The sequence below is a fragment of the Esox lucius genome, chromosome 20 (assembly GCF_011004845.1).
Source record: "Esox lucius isolate fEsoLuc1 chromosome 20, fEsoLuc1.pri, whole genome shotgun sequence".
NCBI classification, from domain to species: Eukaryota; Metazoa; Chordata; class Actinopteri; order Esociformes; family Esocidae; genus Esox; species Esox lucius.
In genome coordinates this window covers 8,270,219-8,297,834 of record NC_047588.1, presented here as the reverse complement: position 1 = coordinate 8,297,834, position 27,616 = coordinate 8,270,219, and the positions used below count along the sequence as shown (strand labels likewise).

At 40.2% G+C, this 27,616-nt stretch overlaps 1 protein-coding gene across 2 annotated transcripts in view; it reads left to right on the top strand.

The window, feature by feature from the left end:
* Positions 1–27,616, top strand: part of LOC105019312 (glutamate receptor ionotropic, kainate 3) — a 143,457-nt gene that overhangs the window by 99,442 nt on the left and 16,399 nt on the right. For both annotated transcript variants that reach the window (XM_020041430.3, XM_010885385.5), the window contains exons 11-12: positions 5,654–5,877; positions 19,235–19,353. In XM_020041430.3, coding sequence (XP_019896989.1) covers positions 5,654–5,877; positions 19,235–19,353 — 343 coding nt within the window. The remainder of the gene's footprint in view (positions 1–5,653; positions 5,878–19,234; positions 19,354–27,616) is intronic.

Genomic DNA, 27,616 nt, shown 5'->3' with positions numbered 1-27,616 from the left:
ACAGTAGAGATGACGGAATTAACATTTGCAGAATGTACGTATAAGGAGTAGTCGCCACTATGAGGTAGTCTAAAAATGCAAGGTTACACACAGACGGCTCCAGGAAGAACAGAAAATCATAGAATGTCGGTTGCTCAGACAACCTGGTCAAAGGCTGAGGTATGTCAATCTGGATAGTTACTATTTAGGGCATTGGGTTAACTTAGCTTTTTCCAGTGAGGAATAGAGTTCTGTTCACCTGTACGATATAAGTAATAATATCTTTCTCCACTTGATACTGTGTTACAGACAAAATGGATAATTGATACAACTTTTTATTACCATCAATTTACACACAATCGCCCATGATGACAAAGCGAAATCACATTAGAAATGTGTGCTAATTTAGAAAAAAATAAAAACAGGAATACATCATGTACATACGCTTTAAGACTTTCAGACTCTTCTTTGGTATGTGTTTACCAGCTTTGCGCACCTGGATATGGGCAGTTTCTAACATAATTCCTAGCGGATCCTCACAAGCACTGTCAGAATGAATTGGGAGTGTCGGTGAACTGTAATCTTCAGGTCATGCTATGGGGATGCCTATCAGCAGCAGGGACTGGGAGACTGGTCAGGATTGATGGAATGATGAATATTGCAAAATACAAAGAAGTCATTGAAGAAAAGCAAACATGACATTCAAGAACACACAGGACCTAAGACTGGGGTAAGATTCATCTTTCAGCATGACATCGAGCCAAAGCACACAACAAAGACAACGCATGGGGCAGCTTTGGGACAAGTATGTGAATGTCCTTGAGTGGCCCAGTCAAAGGCCTCAATTGAGAATATGTAGAAAGTGTTGAAAATGTTTCTTCACCAAAGGTCCCCATCCAGTTTGAGCTTGAGCAATTTAGCAAAACATAATGGCCAGAAATTCTCTGTTCAGATGTGCAAAGCTGTTAGAGACTTATCCAAAAAGACTGGTGCTGTAACTGCTGCTGAAGGGGCCTCTACCAAATTAATATATTAACTAAAGGAGGTTAAATACTTTTATTTTCAAATATAAAATTATAATGATGAATTACTTATAATTTATAATTGTAAGTAATTATAATTTATAATTAATTTCAAACGATTTGCTGATAATACTTTTCACTTTTACTTTTCAGACTTCTGTGTTGATCAATAGAAAATTCATTTAGATTTTATGTAACTTTTTTATTATTGTCCTAGAATGCGGAATTGCATGCAGAGTTTCATTGAAAGCTAAGGTTGCTTGCCAGCTTAGCTTTCGATGAATGTTCTGAATGTTATTAACTAAAAATTTAGAAAGCTGAAGACTTTTTTTTTGCGCAGCTATATCAACTAGTCACCAATCAGGTCTCACTGGCAGGTTGGGTGATAAAACTATGCGTGTCAGTATATGCAAAAGTAAGCTAGCATTGATTCTGTTATGCTACTGTTGTAAAGCGGATGTTGAACCTTCCGTTGTTTGGCCACGCCAATAGCAACATTCACAGATTTTTAGTACTGACAGTCCACTTGTGCCAATGTTCCTTATCCAACAACCCGCACTGCACCAACAGTGCTCTGTGGATTTATTTAACAGTTTCCATTTAGTGGATCAGCACTTTTCTTCCTCCTCTGCTTAGACTGATAAGGTGATCTTGAATCAGCTGAGCGGAAAAGTAAACTTTGGAACCAGCTCAAGAGAACTGACCTAGGATTGCCTCGATTGGCTTGGATGGATATTGGTTTCTATAGGAGTGACAAAACCTTATCTGTAAGGAATGAATCATGGCTGTGGTCTTCAAAACCATGTGTCAGTCCTTAATGTGCTGGTAGGTTTGGTTTCCATTGGAAGTTATGGGTTTGTTTCTAGAATACTTTTTTTGTGAATTGACAGTTGTAAGAGCTCAGGTAACACTGACAAAAAAGAACTCTACCTGAAAAGCGAACCAAAGTAGTACATACGCATCGAGGATGGGCTCATTAATAATGGACGCAGACAGAATTATCGGTCATTATTATTTATCGGTTCAGTGTATTTCCATCAGAGGTTTTAATTAACCAATCCCCATCCACCCAATCGCATCACTGTCTCGTTTGCGGTCAGGATGACCACACATTATAATTGTCTCATTTACTAGAGCCCACTCAGTGGATCACCTAGGTAGATAAGTCAATTGGTTTAGAGACGACAACGAGCAAAACAGTCATCTGCAGTTGTTTGTAGCTGATAGTGGTTTGGTATAACAGGGCAGGCCATGAATTCTGCCTGTCAGCCCAGATAAATCATAGTGTCATTACTGAATTACAGAAAGCCTTTGGCATGTCTATTTAACGGTGTGGTACTCGTCTGTGTTTCTTAAAAGCAGTCGTAGCCCTTCATCCATCTTTGTAGGTCAGCGAGTCCTGTCAACACCAAAAATAATGAAAAATGTGGAATGACAATAATCAGGACGGTTTCAGAGTGAGGTGCCACAGTTCTTGGTATAAAAGTGCAGTCTGTGCACTGATATGTGGGACTGAAAGGTTCCAGATTTCATGTTTTGTGAAAAAAAATTATCAGTGGGTTAGTGTTTTTATGTACATTTCCTGAGTGTGTAACATTAAATAAACACAGAAAACAGATAATGCTGGGTGTCTCACCCGCAAGTCCATCTTTGCATGAATGACATTCATTTATGTCCATCTATACATACACATGTCTGTTTATAAGTACTTAATATACATTATTAATAGCAAAGGGATATAAGCACAAACAGGACACATTTTGAATGAGAATGTGTGTGTTGTGGATTATTTCATACAATAAGCAGTTTGTGCTTTGTACCATAGTGGCCTTTATTTTCCTCTTTATCGTCAAAGCCCACTACAAAGCCAAAGGGCTTTGTGGGAAAGGCGCTAAATGATGCAACTAGCCTTGTTAAACTTGATTTAGATACTATAGATGATCCCATTAATCATGCTGTTGATGCCAGTATTAATAGCAGGCTTAACACATACACCCTCCCCCCCTCCCCCGTTGTGGCAATTTATCTCTTGCTAAGACAGTTACAGAGGAAGGTTAGTGCAAGACCACGTCACGTGTCTCATTGTCTACATATATTTAAAGCAGACTGTATCCGGGATTTTGGCAAGATGTTGTAATGAAAAAAAGGCATTATTTGCAGTCTGAAGGCAAATACTGTACTTGTGTGGGTTTGTATCCCAGGGTTGCAGACCTGATTAGTTTTGCAGTGGATGTCTGAGTGGGGTTTTTACCAGCGAGGGGCAGGATGGTGGTCAGAGCTGTCGTTTTGATGGACAGGCAGCATGACCTTCAGTTCCATCTACAACCACCACAGCATTATGCCTCTGCAATGTAGTGGGTTTGTGCTTTAAAACTTCAACTGAAGGACGGGACATTGTTTTAGTAACACCAATGCCATTATCACCAACCCTGGATGTTCAAAGGAAATGTTCTGTAGACAATTGAATTATTTTGGACTATATTCCTGAAACCAGGATCACATTGAAGATGTGATACAAAATATTACATTAAAATTTCTCACTGTCCAAATAGTTTTGGACAGTGAATATAGTTTCCTAATATTTTGGTCTGATCAATTTATTTAACATAAACTATTACCGTCTGATTTTTTTGAACATGTATCCAATATAACTTGTAAAAAACAAATAGGAAATAGAAATAAAATATTGATATATTTGGCCTTTGAATAGATTAAATAATAATAGCATATGTGTTTAAAGTTAGAAATGTGCACGTCTATATGTTGTCATTTTAAAGACTTTTCAAATTTTCTGAAAATCACAACTTTCAATTGACGCTAGAGATGTGATATATGATCACAGCCTTAAATGTCGATGTGGTCTGTCTAGACACTCCTACTGTGTTCAAACCACATTTCACACGTTGAAACGGAACCGAATTTGTTCATTGAAACATTCTGATATTGTAGAGAATATAGTCCAAGTAGCTGAATGAGAATATATAGCACGGCTCTAAGCTTAAAATACCATCTGCCCGCCCACAGATAACACAACACCATGTGGCACTCAGCGTGATACTATCAGGTTATCGCGCGCATGCCCGGCAATATGTGTCTAAGCAGAAAATAGCTGTGCGGTGTACATTAGCCCCACCATGGGGATGGCTGGGATCGACTGGGATCACCCGCCGCTAGATCTTCCGGTTGAGTGGCAGCTAGCTTGAAGAGCGACGGTCGGCGGCAGAGATCAGAGGGAGCGGTTGTGTATCGCAAACTTAAATGTTTAATGAGGGCACAGTGCGCCACGGGACAGATTGGCTGTGTCCACACTGTCTGTCTGTGGTGGGCTGTCTGGCGTTCACCCAACACTGTGTGGACAACAGGCGTAGGTATCAGCTACGTGCTCCCACGCCAAGCCAGGCCGCGTTCCACAACGACCGCCATTGTTCCGCCGTGTCTCTTGATGCAGTATTGTCATAAAGGGAAAGTAACTGAGTGAATATGTGGATGCAGTATTGTCATAAAGGGAAAGTAACTGAGTGAATATGTGGATGCAGTATTGTCATAAAGGGAAAGTAACTGAGTGAATATGTGGATGCAGTAGCGAAACATTCATTGTGAATGAGTTACTTTCATAGGGATATTGTCATATATTGTAATGGGAAAGCTGTATGTCAGAAAAATAAAGACATCAAGGGAATTAGATGCATTATATGGCTATAATTGGATACATTAGATAGATTGCCTGACTATTCTATGCATTCCAAATGATGTGTGGGAGAAATTATGGACTAAATATTTTATCTTTTTTAAGGGCAATACTTCTGCCATAAATCAGCAAGATGTGTTTACTGTGATTATTAATGGCCTTGTAAAACCTGTAAGTTACCGGACATATTTTATACATGCCATTGCTTGATCCAGTAGAACAAGAGCACTAGACATCCTCCATACTAGCCTATGACACCACCACCTTACATTATTGACCTCTGACAGGGATTGACTCGTAGACAAAGCCACAAGCGCTGCTCCTCTCCTACTCCCCCTCTGAAAAGCGAAGCAGACGAGATTGGCCCAAACCCCTTTGTGAGTTTCCGTTGTTTCTGAGGAAGGGAGGTATCAGAGCGTGAACCAAGCAGCTGGTTTCATTAACCACCTGTCCGACCCTGATACGTGGAAGGTGTGTGTGTGTGTAGGAGGGGGGCGGGGCTGATGTAAATGGTGACCTTCCGAATATGCAGCCAGACACTTAATCAGAGACAGCAGCTTTCACCATCAGACCCTGCCATGTCTGTGCCTCCCAGAGCATCTAAGAGAGCTGTGTAAATGTAGTCAGAAGACACCCGGGCCTTAAAGTGTTGATGTTGGTAGGAAAGTATGTGGGAAGGGGACTTGTTTCTTGAGATTCATTGGGGCAAGTGTTAGGTCATTTGTCAGGTAGAGAGAGGACCTTTGGAGGGAGGACTTGCAGAGTGGGAAAATTGCGCAGCACAGTTGTTAAGAGCATGGCCACTTCCAATGCCAAGGGTGACTGTCCAATTCCCTTGGTGGGCTGGTACGAACATTTATGAAAATGTATGCACTCACTATTGTAAGTCTCTGCGGACAGATGTTGCTGACATTTCAGTTGTAAGGGACTGACCGTTTGACACACTTCTATGGTTCCACAACAGAGAGCTGACCTGGCGGTGGCGCCTCTGACCATCACCTATCTCCGTGAGAAAGTCATAGATTTCTCCAAGCCCTTCATGAGCATGGGCATAAGCATCCTGTACCGCAAACCCAACACCACCAACAACGGCTTCTTCTCCTTCCTAAACCCCATGACCCCTGACATCTGGGTCTACATCCTGCTGGCCTACCTGGGCGTCAGCTGCGTCCTCTTCGTCATTGCAAGGTGAGTCCTGGTCTTTTCTGCTGTCTATCCACTTTGTGTGCTTTATCTTGAATGACCTGTCTGCTGACCTGCATACTTTTGGGGTTTGAATACAGACCAATGGTTGTAAAAGATGTTTGGCACCCTAGGTAAATGGGAATGAAATGACTGTGAAAAATGTTGATTGTTATCAGCTTCATCTCACACACAAACAATCAATGTTAATCAAACCTTTAATTTAAGGAAAACAGGTGCCACATGTTTGCCCAATTGATGTATATTCCGACAGATAAGATTTAACTTTTTTAAGTTCAGTGGCCCTCATTTATCAAAAGTGCATACACCAAATTTCCAGCGTATACCTGGCGTACACCCAAAACCACGGTGACTTTGAGATTTATCAATATGGACGTTGGCGTACGGCACTCTCAAATCCTACGCCAGCTCAGGAGGTGGTGTACGCACGTCCTAACGCACTGACAAACTAAAAGATATGATATATTATGACCCACTGTAAAAAAAACAACAACATAATAATTACAAACTTCAGTGTTTATTTTTGTGCAACATGGACTTCAATGTTTAATTTGTGTGACTTTACCAAAGCATTTGATTTATATGTATTCCTTCAGATGCGAGCCTGTGCGCTTTACATGACGTTTCAGTGTTAGGCCTGGCAGTTGCGCACGGACTGGGTTCAGTAATAAAAGGCTTTTAATGACCAAAATATAATTCAGACTGACAAAATAATAAAAATGACATTCTTCTTCTTTTAAATAATAATAATAATAATAGAAATAATAATAATAACGACATTGACAGACGGATCGGTGCAGCTTCTGCAGTAATGCAGTCGATGTATCGGTCTGTCGTGGTGAAGAAAGAGCTGAGCCGCAAGGCGAAGCTCTCGATTTACCAGTCAATCTACGTTCCTACTCTCACCTATGGTCATGAGCTTTGGGTCATGACCGAAAGGACAAGATCCCGGATACAGGCGGCCGAAATGAGCTTTCTCCGCAGGGTGGCTGGGCGATCCCTTAGAGATAGGGTGAGAAGCTCGGTCACCCGGGAGGAGCTCAGAGTAGAGCCGCTGCTCCTCCACATCGAGAGGGGTCAGCTGAGGTGGCTTGGGCATCTGTTTCGGATGCCTCCGGAACGCCTTCCTGGGAAGGTGTTCCGGTCCCGTCCCACCGGGAGGAGACCCCGGGGAAGACCTAGGACACGCTGGAGGGACTACGTCTCCCGGCTGGCCTGGGAACGCCTCGGTGTCCCCCCGGAAGAGCTAGAGGAAGTGTCTGGGGAGAGGGAAGTCTGGGTATCCCTGCTTAGACTGCTGCCCCCGCGACCCGGCCCCGGATAAGCGGAAGATGATGGATGGATGGATGGATGGATGGAACGACATTCTTCTTCTAAATAACAATAAACGTCATTTATAATAAATATAATAAAATAATAAGACGAATATTACAAATTGTAATGCAATTATTAATGTGAATGAATGGCACTCCACATCACATCATCATCTTTTATTCCGCTTTTTTAAACTGCTTTCTACCTCCCTGGTGATCGTCTCAATCTCCACGTCAGAGAAGTTTCTCTTTTTTGCCGTCTTCCGTGTGTCCATGGCGTAAAATGAGGGTGTGGGGGATGCGGAGACTTGAATATATAGGGGCGTGTTATTCTAATGACGATCGTTTTCAGCCGCGGCATTTATCAAGGGAAGGTATTGCGTACACCTGGATTTTAAAGGTACGCACATCTTCATAAATCAGGCGATGAGAGGAGTGTAAGCAAAATCTTACGCCAACATATACGCCCGTTTCTACGCAAGAATGATAAATGAGGGCCAGTCTGAGGCTTTGGGAACTCTTAAGTGGTCATCCATGACATCCTCACTGAAATATAAATATGAGGTGAGACACAGGCTAAAGTCATCCATCAACATGGGAAAGGCCACAGGACACAATTGAAATGAGACAAAACGTTGTTCAACTCCACAAATATAAAAGATCGCTACACACATATAAATGACCATCTCCACTATTAGTGCAATAATTAAGAAATGTAAAACCACTGGAACTGTGATCAACCTGCCTAGTAAAAGACGCATATATTTTGTCTCCACACAGTAAGACAGATGGTTCAATTGGCAAAAAATCTCAAGGACCACGGTTGGTGAATTGCAGACATTACATCTTTTGATTAGACGCTACCTCCATACTAGCAAGTATCTTCACTTCCAATGTCCCTGGGAAAATTGTTATGATTAATTGCAAAATGGACTCAATCAAGTACCAGGAGATTTTAGGCCAAAGGTCTCTGCCTCCAAATCCACACATGTTCACTGACTGTAGAATCAAAATGGTCTCAAATCCCTTCCTATGTTTTATCCCTCCTTGTCAAATGTTACTGCAAACTACTTAGAAGTGTTATTTTGGCAAATGGGTTTTCAATTATTGTGGCACTTGTTTTTGAATAATTATTTCTTGATGACAAAAGGCATGATTAATTTGTTTTGTATATAAGTTTTCACTGAATTTCGTAAGATTCATGTGACTTGTAATCTTGTCAGGTATGTCATAGTGTAACTAAGATGAAGCTGATAAACAACAGTTACATTTTTATTATAATATATAAAACCACTTCACCCTTACACTCTTAGAAACAAGAAACCAGGCAATCCTAGTACAGCCGGCCCGCAATAGAAAGTGTCGCCCCCTCGAGATTTTAACCCGGGTCAGCCACATGAAAGTCTCTGTCATTAACCACTAAACCACAGAAGTTTAGTCTGGTGTCAGTATAGCCTCTTGACATTATATAATGGTGGCATGCATTAACATCACGCCAAGTTCAAATATTTTGTTAGACACCATTGACCATTGTGTTTAACTGATTAACATTTCTTATTAAGTTTACCTCAACCACAAATTGTTTCTATGAACTGTATGACTTTTGCCACTGGCCATTTTAAAAGCTTATTAGCCAGTAATATGTCGCTAGACGCCATTAAGCATTGTGTTAAACTGAGTAATGTTTCTTATTAAGTTTTCCTCCACCACAAATAGCATCTATGAACTGTATGGCTTTTGCCACTGGCCGTTTTAAAAGCTTATTAGCCAGTATAATGTCGCTAGACGCCATTAAGCATTGTGTTAAACTGAGTAATGTTTCTTATTAAGTTTTCCTCCACCACAAATAGCATCTATGAACTGTATGGCTTTTGCCACTGGCCGTTTTAACAACTTATTAGCCATTGGTGAATGACATTGAATAACTACTGTATCAATATAGGTGACGATAACAGTCTTTTAAGTCAAGTGAAAAGACGAGATAATTGTGTAGCCAGCGAAGCGTTTGTCTATTCTTAACAAATCCTAAGACATAAATCGAAAATCCACCAGAAATGGTTGCAATATAAAAGTAAACAATTTTATTGTAGGCTTCCCATAACGTAGCTATGGAAGATTGTAGTCAGCAAAGTTTGTGTCTATCGTGAAAAAATCCTCTTTTGACACTGGTCATTTTAACAGCTAATTAGCATCTCGTGGATGACATTGATGCAATTACTGCTGTATCAATATATAGTTAGGGAAACAATATGTGATCCCCAGCTGATTTTGTACATTTGCCCACTGGCAAAGAAATTATCATTCTATAATTTTAATGGTAGATCTATTTGAACAGTGAGAGATAACAAAAGAATCCAGAAAACCGCATGTCAAAAATGTTATAAATTGATTTGCATTTAAATGAGTGAAATAGGTATTTGATCCCCTCTCAATCAGAAAGATTTCTGGCTACCAGGTGTCTTTTATACAGGTAAAGACCTGAGATAGGAGCACACTCTTAAAGGGAGTGCTCCTAATATCAGCTTGTTACCTGTGTAAAAGACACCTGTCCACAGAAGCAATCAATCAGATTCCAAACTCTCCACCATGGCCAAGACCAAAGAGCTGTCCAAGGATGTCAGGGACAAGATTGTAGATCTACACAAGGCAGGAATGGGCTATAAGACCATCACCAAGTAACTTTGTGAGAAGGTGACAACAGTTGGTGCGATTATTCACAAAGGAAGAAACAAAAAATAACTGTCAATCTCCCTCAGTCTGGAGCTCCATGCAAGATCTCACCTTGTGGATTTGCAATGATCATGAGAACGGTGAGGAATCAGCCCAGAACTACACAGGAAGATCTTGTCAATTATCTCAAGGCAGCTGGGACTATAGTCACCAAGAAAACAATTGGTAACACACTACGCCGTGAAGGATTGAAATCCTTTAGCCTGCAAGGTCCGCCTGCTCAAGAAAACACATGCACAGACACGTCTGAAGTTTTCCAATGAACATCTGAATGATTCAGATGAGAACTGGGTGAAAGTGTTGTGGTCAGATGAGACCAAAATCAAGCTCTTTGGCATCAACTCAACTCGCCGTGTTTGGAGGAGGAGGAATGCTGCCTATGACCCCAAGAACACCATCCCCACCGTCAAACATGGAGGTGGAAACATTATGCTTTGGGGTGTTTTTCTGCTAAGGGGACAGGACTTCACTGCATCAAAAGGACGATGGATGGGGCCATGTACCGTCAAATCCTGGGTGAGAACCTCCTTCCCTCAGCCAGGACATTGGAAATAGGTCATAGATGGTATTCCAGCATGACAATGACCCAAAACACACAGCCAAGGCAACAAAGGAGTGGCTCTAGAAGAAGCACATTAAGGTCCTGGAGTGGCCTAGTCAGACTCCAGACCTTAATCCCATAGAAAATCTGTGGAGGGAGCTGAAGGTTCCAGTTGCCAAACATCAGCCTCGAAACCTTAATGACTTGGAGAAGATCTGCAAAGAGGACTGGGACAAAATCCCTCCTGAGATGTGTGCAAACCAGGTGGCCAACTACAAGAAAAGGCTGACCTCTGTGATTGCCAACAAGGGTTTTGCCACCAAGTACTAAGTCATGTTTTGCAGAGGGGTCGAATACTTATTTCACTCATTAAAATGCAAATCAATTCATAAATGTTTTGACATGCGTGTTTCTGGATAATATTTTTGTTAATCTTTCTCTCACTGTTCAAATAAACCTACCATCAAAATTATAGAATGATTATTTCTTTGTCAAATGTAAACAATCAGCAGGAGATCAAATACTTTTTTCCCTCACAGTAGGTGATGATAACTGAGTTTTTCGCCAAGTGAAAAGACAGGAGAATCGTGTAGCCAGCAATGTTTTGTCTATCCTGATCATATCCTCTTTTGCCACTCTCCATTTTAACAGCTAATTGGCCATTCGAAAATGACATTGATACCGTTACACTGACAACATTTCTTATTAAGTTTACTTCCACCACAAATAGTATCTATGAACTGTATGGTGTTTGCCACTGGACGTTTTTACAGCGTATTAGCCAGTAATAGGCTTTACCAGTATATACTAACTTACTGGAATAGTCAAAGAAAGAAAGTCATAAGATTTGAGCAATTGCTAGCGAGTCTGAACCAAAGATATTTCATTTCATGGCATAACAACATACTTTTTTCTTTAATTTGTGAATGACATTGATACAATAACTATCAATAAAGGTGACGATAACTTACTTTTTCATCAGGTGAAAAGACGAGAGAATCGTGGAATCTACCAAACATAGTCGCAATACTGTATTACCATAAACACATGAGAGGCGCTGTCTTAACCATTACGGCACGGCATTACACATTTTTGTACCACAAATAGCATCTATGAGCAATTTCTAGCAAGACTGAATATGAAGTTTTCCAAGCCAGAAACAGTCGCTAATATAACTGTATACAGTTTTAGTTCAGGCTTACTATAACGTACAGTGGGGAGAACAAGTATTTGATACACTGCCGATTTTGCAGATTTTCCTATTTACAAAGCATGTAGTCTGTAATTTTATCATAGGTACACTTCAACTGTGAGAGACAATAGCAAAAAAAATAAATCCAGAAAATCACATTGTATGATTTGTAAATAATTAATTAGCATTTTATTGTATGACATAAGTATTTGATCACCTACCCACCTGTAAGAATTCCGGCTCTCACAGACCTGTTAGTTTTTCTTTAAGAAGCCCTCCTGTTCTCCACTTATTACCTGTATTAACTGCACCTGTTTGAACTTGTTACCTGTATAAAAGACACCTGTCCACACACTCAATCAAACAGACTCCAACCTCTCCACAATGGTCAAGAACAGAGAGCTGTGTAAGGACATCGGGGATAAAATTGTAAACCTGCACAAGGCTGGGATGGGCTACAGGACAATAGGCAAGTAGCTTGGTGAGAAGGCAACAACTTTTGGTGCAATTATTAGAAAATAGAAGAAGTTCAAGATGACGGTCAATCTCCCTCGGTCTGGGGCTTCATGCAAGATCTCACGTCATGGGGCATCAATGATCATGAGGAATGTGAGAGATCAGCCCAGAACTACACGACAGGACCTGGTCAATGACCTGAAAAGAGCTGGGACCACAGTCTCAAAGAAAACCATTAGTAACACACTACGCCGTCATGGATTAATATCCTGCAGCGCACGCAAGGTCCCCCTGCTCAAGCCAGCGCATGTCCAGGCCCATCTGAAGTTTGCCAATGACCATCTGGATGATCCAGGGGAGGAATGGGAGAAGGTCATGTGGTCTGATGAGACAAAACTCCACTCGCCATGTTTGGAGAAAGAAGAAGGATTGGTACAACCCCAAGAACACCATCCCAACCGTGAAACAGTCGTCCTGTCCCCTTTTCTGCAAAGGGGAAAAGACGACTGGACCGTATTGAGGGGAGGATGGATGGGGCCATGTATTGCAAGATCTTGGCCAACAACCTCCTTCCCTAAGTAAGAGCATTGAAGATGGGTTGTGGCTGGGTGTTCCAGCATGACAATGACCCGAAACACACAGCCAGGGCAACTAAGGAGTGGCTCCGTAAGAAGCATCTCAAGGTCCTGGAGTGGCCTAGCCAGCCTTCAGACCTGAACCCAATAGAAAATCTTTGGAGGGAGCTGAAAGTCTGTATTGCCCAGCGACAGCCCCGAAACCTGAAGGATCTGGAGAAGGTCTGTATGGAGGAGTGTGCCAAAATCCCTGCTGTAGTGTGTGCAAACCTGGTCAAGAACTACAGGAAACGTATGATCTCTGTAATTGCAAACAAAGGTTTCTGTACCAAATATTAAGTTCTGCTTTTCTGATGTATCAAATACTTATGTCATACTTAATATGCATGCAATAAAATGCAAATTAATTCCTTAAAAATCTTATAATGTGATTTTCTAGATTTTTGTTTTAGATTCCGTCACTCACAGTTGAAGAGTACCTATGATAAAAATGACAGACTTCTACAGGCTTTGTAAGTGGGAAAACCTACAAAATTGGCAGTGTATCAAATTCTTGTTCTCACCACTGTAACTACTAAATGTTGTAGACTGCTAAATAGTTTGTCTATCCTGACCCAAAACGCAGTCAGTCAGTCACATTCGCTCTTCTTTGCCTTCATCGCTTACGTGGTCTGGCAAAAAAGGCTTCTTTGGCTATCCCCATAGGGGAACCTTTTATAGTTCCTGGAAGAACCATTTGTGGTTCCAATTAGAACACTTGTGGGTTCCATGTAGAATCCTTCTATGAAAGGGATCTATATTCAGGCAAATAAGTTTCACAGTAAAACCAGAAATGGTTCTGTAAAAAGTTATCTTGTGGGGACAGCCAAAATATGAAAACTCAAGTTTTGCTTTGCTCCGGCACATCACGTAACACTACTAGTATCTGACCCGTAATTAAAAGGCACTTGCAACGGAAATTCCATGGAAACCATTTATTTTGTTTTATATTAATCTGAGGGGAGAGGAAAGTATTTGCTTCCTGTCAATTCTCTTGGCTCATGAGGACCATGACCACAGGAATATTGGATTTAGTTTAGCTGTGCTCCCATTTTGTAGCCTGGCTGAGCTACACCTGTTTCAGTTCCTACACCTCATGCTATTAGCTCAAATGTATTGTGCAAATTCTAAATATACACAGCCAGGCACCCACATGAGCCCCAGCACCTATACCTATCCAAGCGCTATACTTCTAATAGTTCTTTATCAATCAGCTAGTCTCTGTTGGTGGGATTGTCATGGAGAGGGCCAGGATGTTTATGAATCACAGCGTTGGTCGAGTTTCAGTCTTTGTCATTAAATCCCAGTGGATTGTCCCTGTTAATTAAGAAATGTTATAAACTTCATGATTCGAACCCTAAAGGTTTGTCTGAAAACCTGAATATTAGACAGTACATTGTACTGTTTTATTCATATTCATGTGTCTGTGGTTGCTGTGGGGACATACAGTTAGGTCTGGAAATAATTGGACACTGACACAAGTTTTGTTATTTTGTCTGTTTACCAAAAGATATTCAAGTTTCAGTTAAATAATGAATAATGAGACTTAATTTGAGGGTATGCAACATTCAAATTGGAGGAAGGGTTTAGGAATTAAATATGTAGCCCTCTCTTTTTCAAGGGACCAATGTAATTGGACAAAAGCTGTTTCATGGACAGGAGTGGGCTATTTGTTCGCTATTTAAGCAAGTAATTTAGCAGGTAAAAGGTTTGGAGTTGATTCCAGGTGTGACATTCACATTTGGAAGCTGTTTATGTGAACCCACAGCATGTGGTCAAAGGAGGTCTCAGTGCAAGTGAAACAGGACATCCTTTGGCTGCAAAAAAATCACAATCCAACGGAGAGATAGCATAAATATTAGGAATGGCCAAATCAACAGGATCCTTTCCATGGTAAAGAAAAACCCCTTCACAACATCCAGCTAAGAGAAGAACACTCTCCAGGAGGTTGGCATATTATGATGCAAGTCTACCATAGAGAGAAGACTTAACAAGAGCAAATACAAAGGGTTCACCACAAAGTGCAAACCATTCATAAGCCTCAAGAATAGAAAGGCCAGATTTAGCTAAAAAAAACATCTAAAATAGCCTGCCCAGGTGTGGAACAGCATTCTTTGAGAAGAATAAAACTACGATCAATTTGTACCTGAATGATAGGAAGAAAAATTTATGGAGAAGGCTTGAATCGGCTCATGATCATAAGCATACCACATCATCTGTAAAACACGGTGGAGGCAGTGTGATGGCATGGGCATGCATGGCTTCCAATGGCATTGGGTCACTAGTGTTTATTCATTATGTGACAGAAGACAGAAGCAGCCAGATTAATTCTGAAGTGTATTGGGATATAATGTCTGCTTAGATTCAGGCTAATGAAGTGAATTTTATTGGGCGGTGCTCAACTTTACAGATGGACAATGACCCAATACAAAAACATCCCAGGTGTTTTTGAAGTTAAAGAAATGGAATATTCTGCAATGACCGAGTCAATCACCTGATCTCAACCCGATCGAGTATGCATTTCACTTGCTGAAGACAAAACTTAAGGCGGAAAGACCCACGAACAAACAACAACTGAAGACAGATGCAGTAAAGGTCTGGCAAAGCATCACAAAGGAGGAAACCCAGTGTTTGGTGATGTCTATGCATTCCCGACTTGAAGCAGTCATTGCCATCCGAGGATTCTTGACAGTGTATTAAAAAGGTAAATTTTGTGTTAATGTACATTAATGTACACAAAATATAAATTTGTCCAATTACATTTTATCCCCTGAAATAAGGGGACTGTGTTATTTATTTTTTTGCAATTTCCAAATGTTTCAGTCAATTGTTTTGTTCAACCCCTTGAAGTAAAGTCTGCACATCAACTGCATTTCAGTTGTTTCATTTCAAATCCATTGTGGTGGCATACAGAGCCACAATTATGAAAATTGTGTCAGTGTCCAAATAATTCTGGACTGTTGATCTTACGTGGATTGACACGGTGCTCACAATGTTCCGGGCCAATCCGAATGACTCAGCGAAACAATCAGTCAATGGTGGTCTAAAGCAATACAGTCAGTTGGGGATAAGGAGAGGTCTATGCTCGATGGTAGGTCCAATTGATACAGGTCCAAAACTGAGTGTTAGCTGGTGGGTAGTGATCAAGGCAGTTATGTCAGCGTGGGCCTCGCAGTTGGAAGAAGGAAGAATGAGAGCAGCAAACCACCAGCGGTGCTACACGCTCTAATTCAATGTGTTACCCTGTATCATTTCTCTGCAGTTGTGGAGCTACACTGAACATTATTCAACTTTAAAATACAACAAAACTAAAATAATACCTACTGATACCTGCAGAAATAAATGCAAAGGTTTGCCATTAAGTATATTAAATGGCAAAAAGACATACAGGTGTGCTTATGAGGTTTTCTGTGCTCCCCAGAAATCATTGACGTTCAGCTGAAAGCGTTACCTATTTGTTATGCAAGAAATTAGTATTGACTGAGACCATTGAAGATTCTCAGATTTTTTTAAATGTTTCCCTTTGTGTTTGAAATGTGTGCCTAAGATTTTCTATGGAATCATTTATGTAGGAACGAGAGAAAATGTTCCAATTGCAGGCATCCTCCTCGTCTTTGGGGGTCATTGTCTCTGCTTCTGACTACTTCCTGGTGCCTTCAAAAGAAGAGTGGTGCTTGAAGTTCTGAGAATGTCGATGCCTCGTAGGGGCTTATGGTTTTGAGTGGAGCCAGCTGCCATGCACTTTTCAAACCCTCTCCCATTATGTCCTGAGTCAAGCTCACAAGCTTGTTTTAGCACCCTGTTGTGTAAGTACAGAAAGTCATCTTTTACTGAGGCATCATTTTTGGATACTTGCCTGGAAAAATAGCAGAAAGACCTTTAAGCCAAAATAAAGATCAACTAGGAGTTTGATATACGTATGTGTACTTGAGATGACAGTAGAGACATGTGTTCAATATCAGGTAGGCATTTACTATAGTGATATTCTGTACTTCAAAAACAATTGAGACACACCTTTGAAGTCAGAAGCCGTTCTGGGCAATCATGAAATGTGTCACCGAACAGGCACAAGAACAGAACTATAACAATGATTATTTAACAGTAAGGTTTTGTCACAGCCATCTTAGAATATGTGACTGTAGGGTCAACTATATGGGAAACCTACTAAATGGGAAACCTACTACTTACAAGAGTGTGAAAATGGAAAATAAATCACAGGCAACCATGCTGTAAGCAAGAGAGAGAGAAAAAAACTTTGAGCAAAGCACAGTATATGCGCTTTTCTTATCAGTCTTCTTAAAACCTGGGATCACTTTAAGGATGTAACTAGGGGGTTGGAAATCGCCATAAGCTTCAGTGGGTCAATACACTCTGAAGGACCTGAAAAAAATATACATTTTACATTTTATAAGATAAAAATGGGCATTGGAATAAAGATAAAAATGTAAGACTTCTATACCATGCCAATGTGGATAAGCACTTACGCTCTGGCAAGTGTGTAATAATGGAGTTTTCTCCCCCATCATCCTTATCTTCTCAAATAGCAACACATTGGCCAAGTTTCAATTTTCTTGGAGTTACCGCTTCAGGTGCTTCTGCCACGTCTGTCTGTCTGACAGAGTGAGAGGCGATGGTTTTCTCTCTTGTTCTCATTACATACTATTTATAAGGTAACTATATATAGAGTTTCGATATTATGTTGCAGGATAACATGTATGACCCCCAAAAAAATTCTAAAATGTAATTAAAAACTAGGAAATACAAACTAGGTCTTTGATGTGTCGCTACAGTGCAAGGAATGTGTTTGCACCAAGCTTGGTTGAGTCTTGATTGTGTCTCTAGGTGCAAGATGACTAGGAGGAAGGCTTGCCTCATTTTTCAACTCTCCAGAATTTATTTGGAGTTGTTGAGAGAGAGGGAGAGAGTGAGGGATATAGATGTAACAGGATGTGACACAATTGGCATAGGGAGAAAGAGTGACAAAGAGTATCCATTGACACTGGTCTGAAATTGTTTAACACACGTATTGCATAGTAAATGTCAAAGTAATGGACAAGGTGAGAGACTGTCATAGGCGTTTGACATCTAAATGGAAGGTCTTGTTTGGACTGGATTTACTTCATCTTTTTGAAAAGAGACCATTTTTGGTATAATTTTTCTTCACGCATTGGCCAACTTTTATGAAAGCCAGGGGAGATATAAGCAGCATATTTGAGATGCTATCTAGCTTCGAAGGATCTAAGTCTATTTTTCCACTCCTCTCCTCTGACAGCAAAACACCCTGAATAAATTTAAATAATCAGATCATATTTGAAAACATTTTCAAAATTAATTTAATGAACGGAAAGCACTGACATTTAGCAGGGTTTATCTCTCTATCTGCCTTTAAAGTGACTATTTCATCTACATTAAAGGATTTATGGTGTGCAACACTTTGAAAAGATGTTACATTAAATGGCAGAGGTACGTGGATCCACAAGGCTTTGCAGGTTTTATATGACTCCATTTTCAGCGTTGCATGCCTCGCGTTCACTCACAAAATGACATTTATATATCTGTCTTGCTAAAAATTGCATTTTAGTGCAAAGTTTGCCACCGTTGAGCACATTGAGATATTTATTGCAATATCTAAAGGTACAGCAAACCAGAAGATACTGAACCTTTTTATTTGAGCATGCATTTGAAGGGCACAAAAGATAATGTGAGCACAAGTGACAAATGTTGTCAAATTTACATTCAAGATGTACACAGAAAACAATACATGTGGACATCTGTACAGCTTATTTTGTTTGCTAGTGAGAAAAAAGCAAGAGTAAAATGTCTCCTTTTACACCCTGTAATTTGTAGCCACAGATGCACAGTGCTTGATGTGCACTGTAGGATCACATTCAGTGGGTGGTTTTATCAGGTGAAATTTAGGTTAAGTGCTATGCTCAAGGACACACCAGGAGTTCTCCACCAAGCAGAGAGGCTTTTGATGCAGAGAACTAGAATATATGACTAAGCACAGCTTTTGTTCCATCTTATTAGAACCAATTTCAGATTCATTATTGTGGTTCTACCCAGTCACACGATTCCCGGTCAAGAGCATGAAATCAATCTTTGATTTCATGAGATTGAGCTACCCATGCATTATACATGTAAACTTGGGAGCAATATATCAGATCTGTGTCCCTGTACTACCTGCAATACCCATATTACAGTAATAACACAGTTATAGCATTGATTATTAAACTGCTTTGAGTGAAAGTTCATTTTTCATATCCCTTTTTGTTTGTATTGACTTTCTGTATGCATATATCCGTACTCTACATGAGTATCCATTATTTCTCGATAGATATTGATGTTGGTAAGAAAGGAGTTCTAATTCGCTTTATCTCTTTTCCCATGCCTCATCTGGGATAACTGGGACCCCAGATAAAGTATGCGATTATGCCAAAATTGTGCTACTGCCGACCTTTATCCCTAATATGCTTCCAATCTTGCTTCCCAAAAGGTTCAGTCCATATGAATGGTACGATGCCCATCCATGCAATCCTGGCTCTGACGTGGTGGAGAACAACTTCACGCTCCTCAACAGCTTCTGGTTCGGTGTGGGCTCCCTCATGCAGCAAGGTATGGTATAGCCTAGCCTATTCCCTCTCTTACTCATCAAAAGCAAGAGCACCCCCCTCCACTTCCCTTTTATTCTGAGAAGACACCCTCCTTCTTACCACCTCCTTAACTGACAAGCTACCTGATTTCCATTTTCAAGACTGTTTTAGAAGACACTTGCTTGTCAGAAACAACTGCAGCTAAGACGTACATGACAAAAGAAAGCTGTTGTCACCTCCCTGCCTGCTCATGGAAACCGGAGTGGTGGGAGAAAGTATGTGTCAGACACATGTCAGAATGTGGCAGGTAAAGAGAGGAAAAAAAACTGAAGAATTTGTTTCCCTTATAACACAGTTGCTGCCCCCGTTCATGAGCTGTTTATGTTTTGGGACGAAAGGGCAAGTTGGCGAATGAGTCTGACAAATGCCAGCTGTCATTTTTCACTGTTGTTGGCTATAGCCACAAGATGGACCTGTACATGGTTGCCTTTTCCAAGTGCCCATACCAAGGACCTATTGTTGAGATATGCTGCAGACACCTCAGCTCTCAGCCAAATGCCATTTTGTGGAATCCAGTTGGTCCTTCTGGCATTGGGTATTGTCATCATTTCCTGACATTACAGTATAGTCTGGTGAAAAAGTAAGGACACCACTGATAATTTTTTTAAATTGTTTATTTTTGACATATTTGCAAACTTGCATAGTTGAGCTAAATTTTAATCATCTTCATTGGTAAATGTAAGCGATTTAAATCACACAAATGGTTAAAATAAGAATAGATTCACCAAAATAGGCGCAAATGATCGGGACATTCTTAGAGAGTAACTTGGAGGCTATCATGAGGCTATCCATAACTATTGGAAACCGGGTCTGGTTTGGACTTCCCCATATGGGTGTGTGGGAGGGGTTAAAAAGCCCTTTTCAAGCAGTTCCAAGTCCATAATTCCACTGTCTGATTGATCATCTACAAATGGAGAAAATCCCTGGCTGCTGGCAATCCCCGACCACTGGTTGTCATACCAAATTCCAGCCAATAACTGACCAAGATGCTCATAGACGTCTCTAAGAACCCAATGTAACATCAAAGGAACTACATGCCTCTTTTGCCACAATCAAGGTTGAAGTGCATGAAGAAGCCTTTGCCCTAGAAAAAGAACATCAAGAAACAACTGACCTTTTTTAGACAACATCTGGCTAAAGACCAAAACTACTGGAACATTGTGCTCTGGATAGATGAGTCAAAGGTTGGCTACATTGCCTGACACGGCTATGTGTTTTGCAAAACAAAAACACTGCCTTGCAGTAACCTCATACTTACCGGACAGAATGAAGGCGGTGGGGCTGCTTTGCTGCCTTAGGGCCTGACCACCTAGCCATATTTGAGCTAACCTTGAATTTTGTATGGTACGAGAGAATTCTTGAGGAGAATCAGGCCAGGATAACGAAACAAGCAAAGTTACAACAGATTGACAGAAAAAAAATTATAGTTAAAGAAAAGTGTCAATGCCAAGATCTCAGTCCGGTCAAAAGGATGTGGGAGTACTTTAATTGGACCATGCATGCAAGTAAACCCTCAAACATGACACAACTGAAGCAGTACTGTAAAGAAGAGTGGGAAAAAATTCCTCTCGGTTGATGTAAGACACTGATAGACAGTTAGAGACATTTTCACTTAGGGATGTCCTCACTTATTTTGCCTGCGGTTTAAACATTAATGGCTGTGTGTTGTGTTATTTTGAGGGGACAACAAATTTACACTGTTATACAGGCTGTTCACTCACTACTTTACATTGTTGCCAAGTGTCATTTCTTCAGTGTTGTCACTTTTGTTAGATACTGTATATATATGACATATGTCTAAACATGCATTTTTAATCCAAACTTACTACCTAATACTACTTAACCTTACCCGCTCCGGTAACTCGAAATCACTACAAACATCTGATAAATCGCGTAGAAAAGTATATTTCAGTGCAAAATACAAGAAGTTCTGCATTCAGCTCTGATAAAAACAGTCCAAATATCTATGCAGAAATGCTTGTTGTCAATGTCATACTAACCAGGTTCCTTATGTTCTGCTGCCAAACTCACTGACAACCACTGAGAAAGACGCCATTTCATTGACATCTTTAAAATGCAAATAGCCACTTTTGGGAACGAAAGAACTGCCAAAAATTATTTTTGCCATCTTGTCTGTAGGAGTAAGGTGTCATTCAAAACATGAAGAACAGACAAAACAGAGAAGTGCAAAAGCACACCTTGCATGCTTCAAAAGGTGTGCGCCACGAGTAGTGTGAGGCTTAGCTCATGACAAATAAAATGTCTCTGATAGTTGTTGCAAAATGGATGAACAAAAGTACTGATATGAAATATGTGGAAGTAACATAATAGAACATGTTTTTGATCTTATTTGTGCTTTCTACAAACCTGTTTCCAAAAACATTGGGTCACTGTGGAAAATATGAATAAAAACAGAATACAATGATGTACAAATCATTAACCCTATATTCAATTTAAAAAATTGTACAAAGACAACATATCAAATGTTTCTTGAAAAGTATATAGCCACTTTTTATTTGATGCCAGCAACATGTTTCAAAAAAGTTGGGACAGAGGCAACAAAAGACTGGACAAGTTGTGTACAGCTAAAAAAAATAAACGTAGTGGAATATCACACAACTAATTAGGTCAGTTGGCAACAAGTCAGTAACATGATTGGGTATTTAAAAATAATTCCAGAGAGGATGGGTCTGTCAGAATTGTGGATGGGTAGGGGTTCACCACTCTATAAAAATATTTGCAGAATAACAGTTTAAGAATAATGTTCCTCAACATGAAATTGCAATGAGTTTGGGGATCACTTAATCTATGGTAATTATTATCATGAAAAGATAAATAATATCATTAATTGATTCACAGAATCTGGAGAAACCTTTGTATGCAAGGGACAAGGCTAAAAGCAATGTTGGATGTTTGTGATCGTTGGGCCCTCAGGCAGCACTACATTGAAAACAGACACGATTCTGTGGACATCACTGCATGGGCTCAGGAACATTTCAGAACCCAGAACCGCAGACGCCTTCTCTGGTACTGAGGCGAAGTGAAATATTGTCCAGTGGTCAGAATGTGAAATCATTTTTGGGAATCAGGGACTCCACATCCTACGAACTAACAAGGAGAGGGACCATCCAGCTTGTTATCAGCACACAGTTCAAAAGCCAGCATCCGTGATGGTATGGGGTTAGTACACATGGCATGGGAGACTTGCATGTCTGAGACCATTAAGGTTGAACAATATATACAGGTTTTGGAGCAACATATGCTGCCATCCAGACACTGTCTTTTTCAGGGAAGGCTTTGGTTATTTCAGCAAGACAATGCTGAACCACCTTCTGCATGTATTACAACATCATGGCTTTATAGTAAATTAGTCTGGGTGCTTAACTGGCCTGCCTGCAGTCCAGACCTGTCACCCCTTGAAAACATTTGGCGCATTTTGAAACATAAATTACGACAAAGGTGTCCCCGATCTGTTGAGTAGCTGAAATCCTACAGTATATCAAACAAGAATGGGAATACATTTCACTTTCAAAACTACAGCAACTGGTCTCCTCAGTTCCCAAACACTTACAATAAAGTTAAAAGGAGACATTTTGCTAGACAGTGGTAAACATCACCCTGTCAATGTTTTTGAAAGGTGTTGCTGGCATCAAATAAAAAACGGGCATGTATTTTTCCAAAAGCATTAACATTTCTCAGTTTCAACATTTGATTTGTTGTCTTTGTACTATTTAATAAAATATACAGATAAATGATTTGCACATCATTGCATTCTGTTTTGTTTTTGCATTTTACGAAGCGTCCCAACTTTTCTGGAAACAGGGTTGTAATTCAAATGAGATTTTCCCAACTTGGAAATTATTTTGATTTTATGACATTTAATATTAAGAAGAGATTAATATTCTGTAACCGCCTCTGGCTTAGAGATTATATTTTAATGGGATGAGGCTGAGGAGATAATGTTAAGTGCAGGTAATGATTCTCATGGGAAGAGGTTCCTGCCTTGTGGAGGGAAAACAAACATGAGAACCAAAGCACTGCATTTAGTGCTACTTAGTGCTTCTAAATCCACTGAGTATCTACCAGAAAGCCTCTGATAGTACCCTTTTCAGAGTGACTATGCAGACCCTTAGGTATGTCTAATGTGTCACGAATCCGTGTGAAGCCTATCTGGATTTGTTAAGGGCTGTCATAATAAGGGACAATAATTTATTTCTGAATGCTCATAGCAACTCTTATTACTGTTTCATCGAAGTGAGTAGCTCATAGGAGCAGTTATGTCCTGTTTCTGCTGCATTAGGTAACTTATGTAGCCTATGTAGAAGTACACATGTCAGTGTGATTCATTAACATGGATATTAAGGTGACTTTCAAACGAGTAATTACTGTGATGGGAGAGACTGGGAATGGACACGTGTTGAAGGGGCCCACTGGGATGTCTGTTAATCAAAAAAGACATGTGTATGTGTATATATTTATTACTTCAGTTGTTGTATTATATCCAGTATTATTTCTAAGGTTTTACCTGTTTTCTTTGTTTATTGGCAATTGGTATTTCTTAATTATCTTCATTTCTGAAAGTACATCTATATTTCTTTGGCTTTCAAGACACAAGCTCCTCCCTCAAGGAGATGTATAGGGCATTGACACAGTTTAATTTTCTTGGCAGTATCACTGTACATGACCAATCCTATTTGGTATTTATTAGAGTGTTCTCGGTGTATTGCTGTTGTTCGTCATCTGACAAGAGCTTTTTATGGCCTGGAATCTAATTCAGCTACCAGTTGTTCTAGATTCTTCCAAGTATGTTGAGCCAAGTGTCCTGCTATACTTAACTGACAGTTTGTACTATGGAGTGCTATCGTACTACTCTTGTTGGCGACCATGTAGGGTTGTCAAACCGCAAAGGAGAAATCCAATCAAATTGGCTAAGGAAGGTTAAAAAGCTGACCACTTTACCTCCTCTCAGTGGAGTGGTTACTCTTCAGAATTGCCCTCATAAATCTTCTCAGTAAAGTGGTGGAGGGTATGAAACCCAACCTCTGCTGGGAAGGTCATTTTTAGATTTTGACAGGGACAGAAAATAAAGTAACTTTTTACCATGAGTCAAAAAGCTGTTCTAAACAAGATATTGGACAGAGGACTTTGAAATGCTGTGGTAAGCAGTTTCCAACCTATAGTCTGTAGTTCAACATATCTGTCTGAGACTGAAAGCCATTACAACCCATTAAAAGTAAGCTGTGCCAAATTTGAGTCTCTGTGTGTGTTATATGACATAACATTACAGACAAAATGCATACAACATCCAATAATAAAGAAAGCAATACAATATTTTGCACACTGTTGAATATGTAGTTATCTACAGGGAACATAGGGCTGTGGCCATAGAGGTAGAACCTTTTATACTGTAGACTGAGAATACAATTTAGATGGGACCTCTTTGTCTTTGTGACATTCTTTTAATTGGACACAGGCAATGTGCCACTCAAGGTTATTTAGGAAACCCTACAGCAAAAAAGCTAACAAGTTTCACATTATTAATTATAATTTCAGATTCCAATATTAAGTTGTGCTTTCTGTTTCTTTTCCGCTTGGTGGAATCAGAGGCCGTGTCACAGACTGACTTTATTGCAGATGCATTCCAGATCGGAAAATGTGGATTTAAAAGAATTTAAAAGAACAGCTAACCTCATCATATGATATATGTAGAGTTGTTGACTCTCTATTGCGCACTTGTGCAGTTGGGCTGTACGCTGCTAGCAATACTCGGCCCTCATTCAGGGGGGTTGCGGTTGGTGGGTGTCCTTTTGGTTGATGCCTGGCAATGTGGTTGGATTGATTTCCTGCCTGTTGGGCCCTGTCCGGGGCCTCCCCCGGGTAGGGCCAAAGTGTCACCGGACCCCCCCGTCTCAGTTTCCAAGGTGTTACGCTGCTATATTATTGTGCTGGGGGACATGAGGGATGTACTACTAACTTTTCTCAGTTTCCTCCAATTTTAAATTTTAGAAGGAGATGAGGTCCTGGTCCTGGTAAACCTGCGGATTACCTAGTTTGGGGGGACCGTTGCTGTTCCTGTCCTTGTCCACCTGGTCATACTTCTGACCTAGTCTAAAATCAAATATACTCTGGATTTAGCCCAGAGAAATGTATTTATTATTCCAATTGGACTCTTAATATCTCACCCGGCACAGCCAGAAGAGGACTGGTCACCCCTCTGAGCCTGGGTCCTCTCTAGGTTTCTTCCTAAAATTCGACCTTCTTAGGGAGTTTTTCCTAGCCACTGAAATTCAACACTACTGTTGTTTGCTCCTTGGGGTTTAAGGCCGGGTGTCTCTGTAAAGCACATTGTGACAACTGCTGTTGTAAAAAGCGCTTTATAAATACATTTTGATTGATTGATTTTGATATATCAATCAGATGCCTGACTCCACAGTCAATGACTTCATTAATTCATCTTCTTCCGGTCGCGGGGGCAGCAGTCTAAGCAGAGATGCCCAGACTTCCCTTCCCAGTCAATGACTTGAACAAAACCAATGGATTTTTAAAAAGGCATTTCCAGCCCAAATCCTGAAAATAGAGTTGTGTGAAACCAGGAATCCTACTTTGTCTAGCATTAGAGTTTGGAGTCTGCCCTGAAAGTTGTGCTTAACCATTTCCTTCATAGTCAGCCAATTGTAATTAAATTAAAATCTAATTTGTTTTTCAAACTTAGGAACACTGCCAGCTACTTGGATATGCTCCTCTGAGAATTGGAGTACTGCCAAGAGTGTTTGTGTATTTCATTGATCACCTTTATGTAAAAAACAACACTGTAAAAATAGAAACCCGAAACACTGTGATTGTGTAATGAAACCATGGAAAGTAGGGCGCCTAACCTGAGATCTAGTATTTAAATGGTGTTTGAATGTAAACAGAATCAAGTACTCTGAAAAACCAAAATGTTTCTTCAATCTGAAAGTTGAAGTTTCTGAGTGTTTTGAAAATACTTTTTTGAGGTTTCAGGGCATGCAAACAGCAGGCTGGGTCAAAACACATCTCTTACACAACCACTAAAGGCAACTAAAAGGAAATTTACCAAATTTTCAGACATAACTATGCACCACAACAATATTTTTGCGATTTCACACTGGGAATGATCAACCAAAGTTGTAATTAGTTTGATTGAGTCTGTGGTTTCATAAAAAAAATTTTTAGCAATTTTGTGGCATTTGTTTTTGCCAATTGCTTGATTGCACTACTGGCCATTGGTCCTGATGGATTGCTAGTTTGACAAATTTTCTCTGGCTTTGTAAAGTCTATTGCCTGAGTTCTTTAGCGAGCTACATTTTACACAGTTAATTACAAAGCCTAACAAGCTTAATCTTAAGGTCCCTACAATTTCTACTTTGAATGATTACATTATAGCAAATGTTCAGAATAAATCACTGGCGTAACTGTGTGGAGTTCAGGGAGTGCCGCTGCACCAGGGCCTGTGATGGGTGGGGGGTCCATGCTTGACATCTATAAAAAAAAAAATCTTAGTCAGACATTGGCTTTGGGGGTTTTTTATGCCAGGATCGGCTTCACATGCGTATATACCACATCGTAATAAATCGTCCCGGGGGGAGGTCGTCTAAGGACAGTTTGCGTGCAGGCGTCACCATGCTACGCCACTGGAATAAATATATGGCTAGTGAAATTTTTCCACCAGATGTTTGCAATCATTGTCTCATAACCAGCGTAGGAATTTCACGGCACGCTCTGGCCATGAAAATCTTGCAGTCAGCAGTCGGTATGTTTGTTTGTAAGTTTGTTCTTAGTTCGCAACTGAGAACAACCACAAGAATTTACTACATGCAGGTAAGCCAGCTAGCTAGTTATCGATCAATAAATAGCTGACTTAGTGCTTAACTGAATTGAACCTCTCCGTTTTGGAAGGTTTGTTCCTGAACAACTGGGAAGTGGGCAAGTTTCGACCTTGAGTGGGAGAATGCCCATGAAATGCTTTTTGAAAGCTCCAAGAAGTAATGTTAGGTTTGTGGTGAACATTTTAAATATGAAAATTACTTTCTTCATGCACAAATAAGTCACTGCATGTGTTTATTTAGGTCGTACTCATAAGCACATGTGATTGTCGTGTTAAAGATTACTTTGCGGTTTACTTTTGTGTATGATTTGGGATCTCTCTCATGAATTAAGACACATTTAACCACAAAACATTTTGTGGTTGTGTTTTGCACTATTGG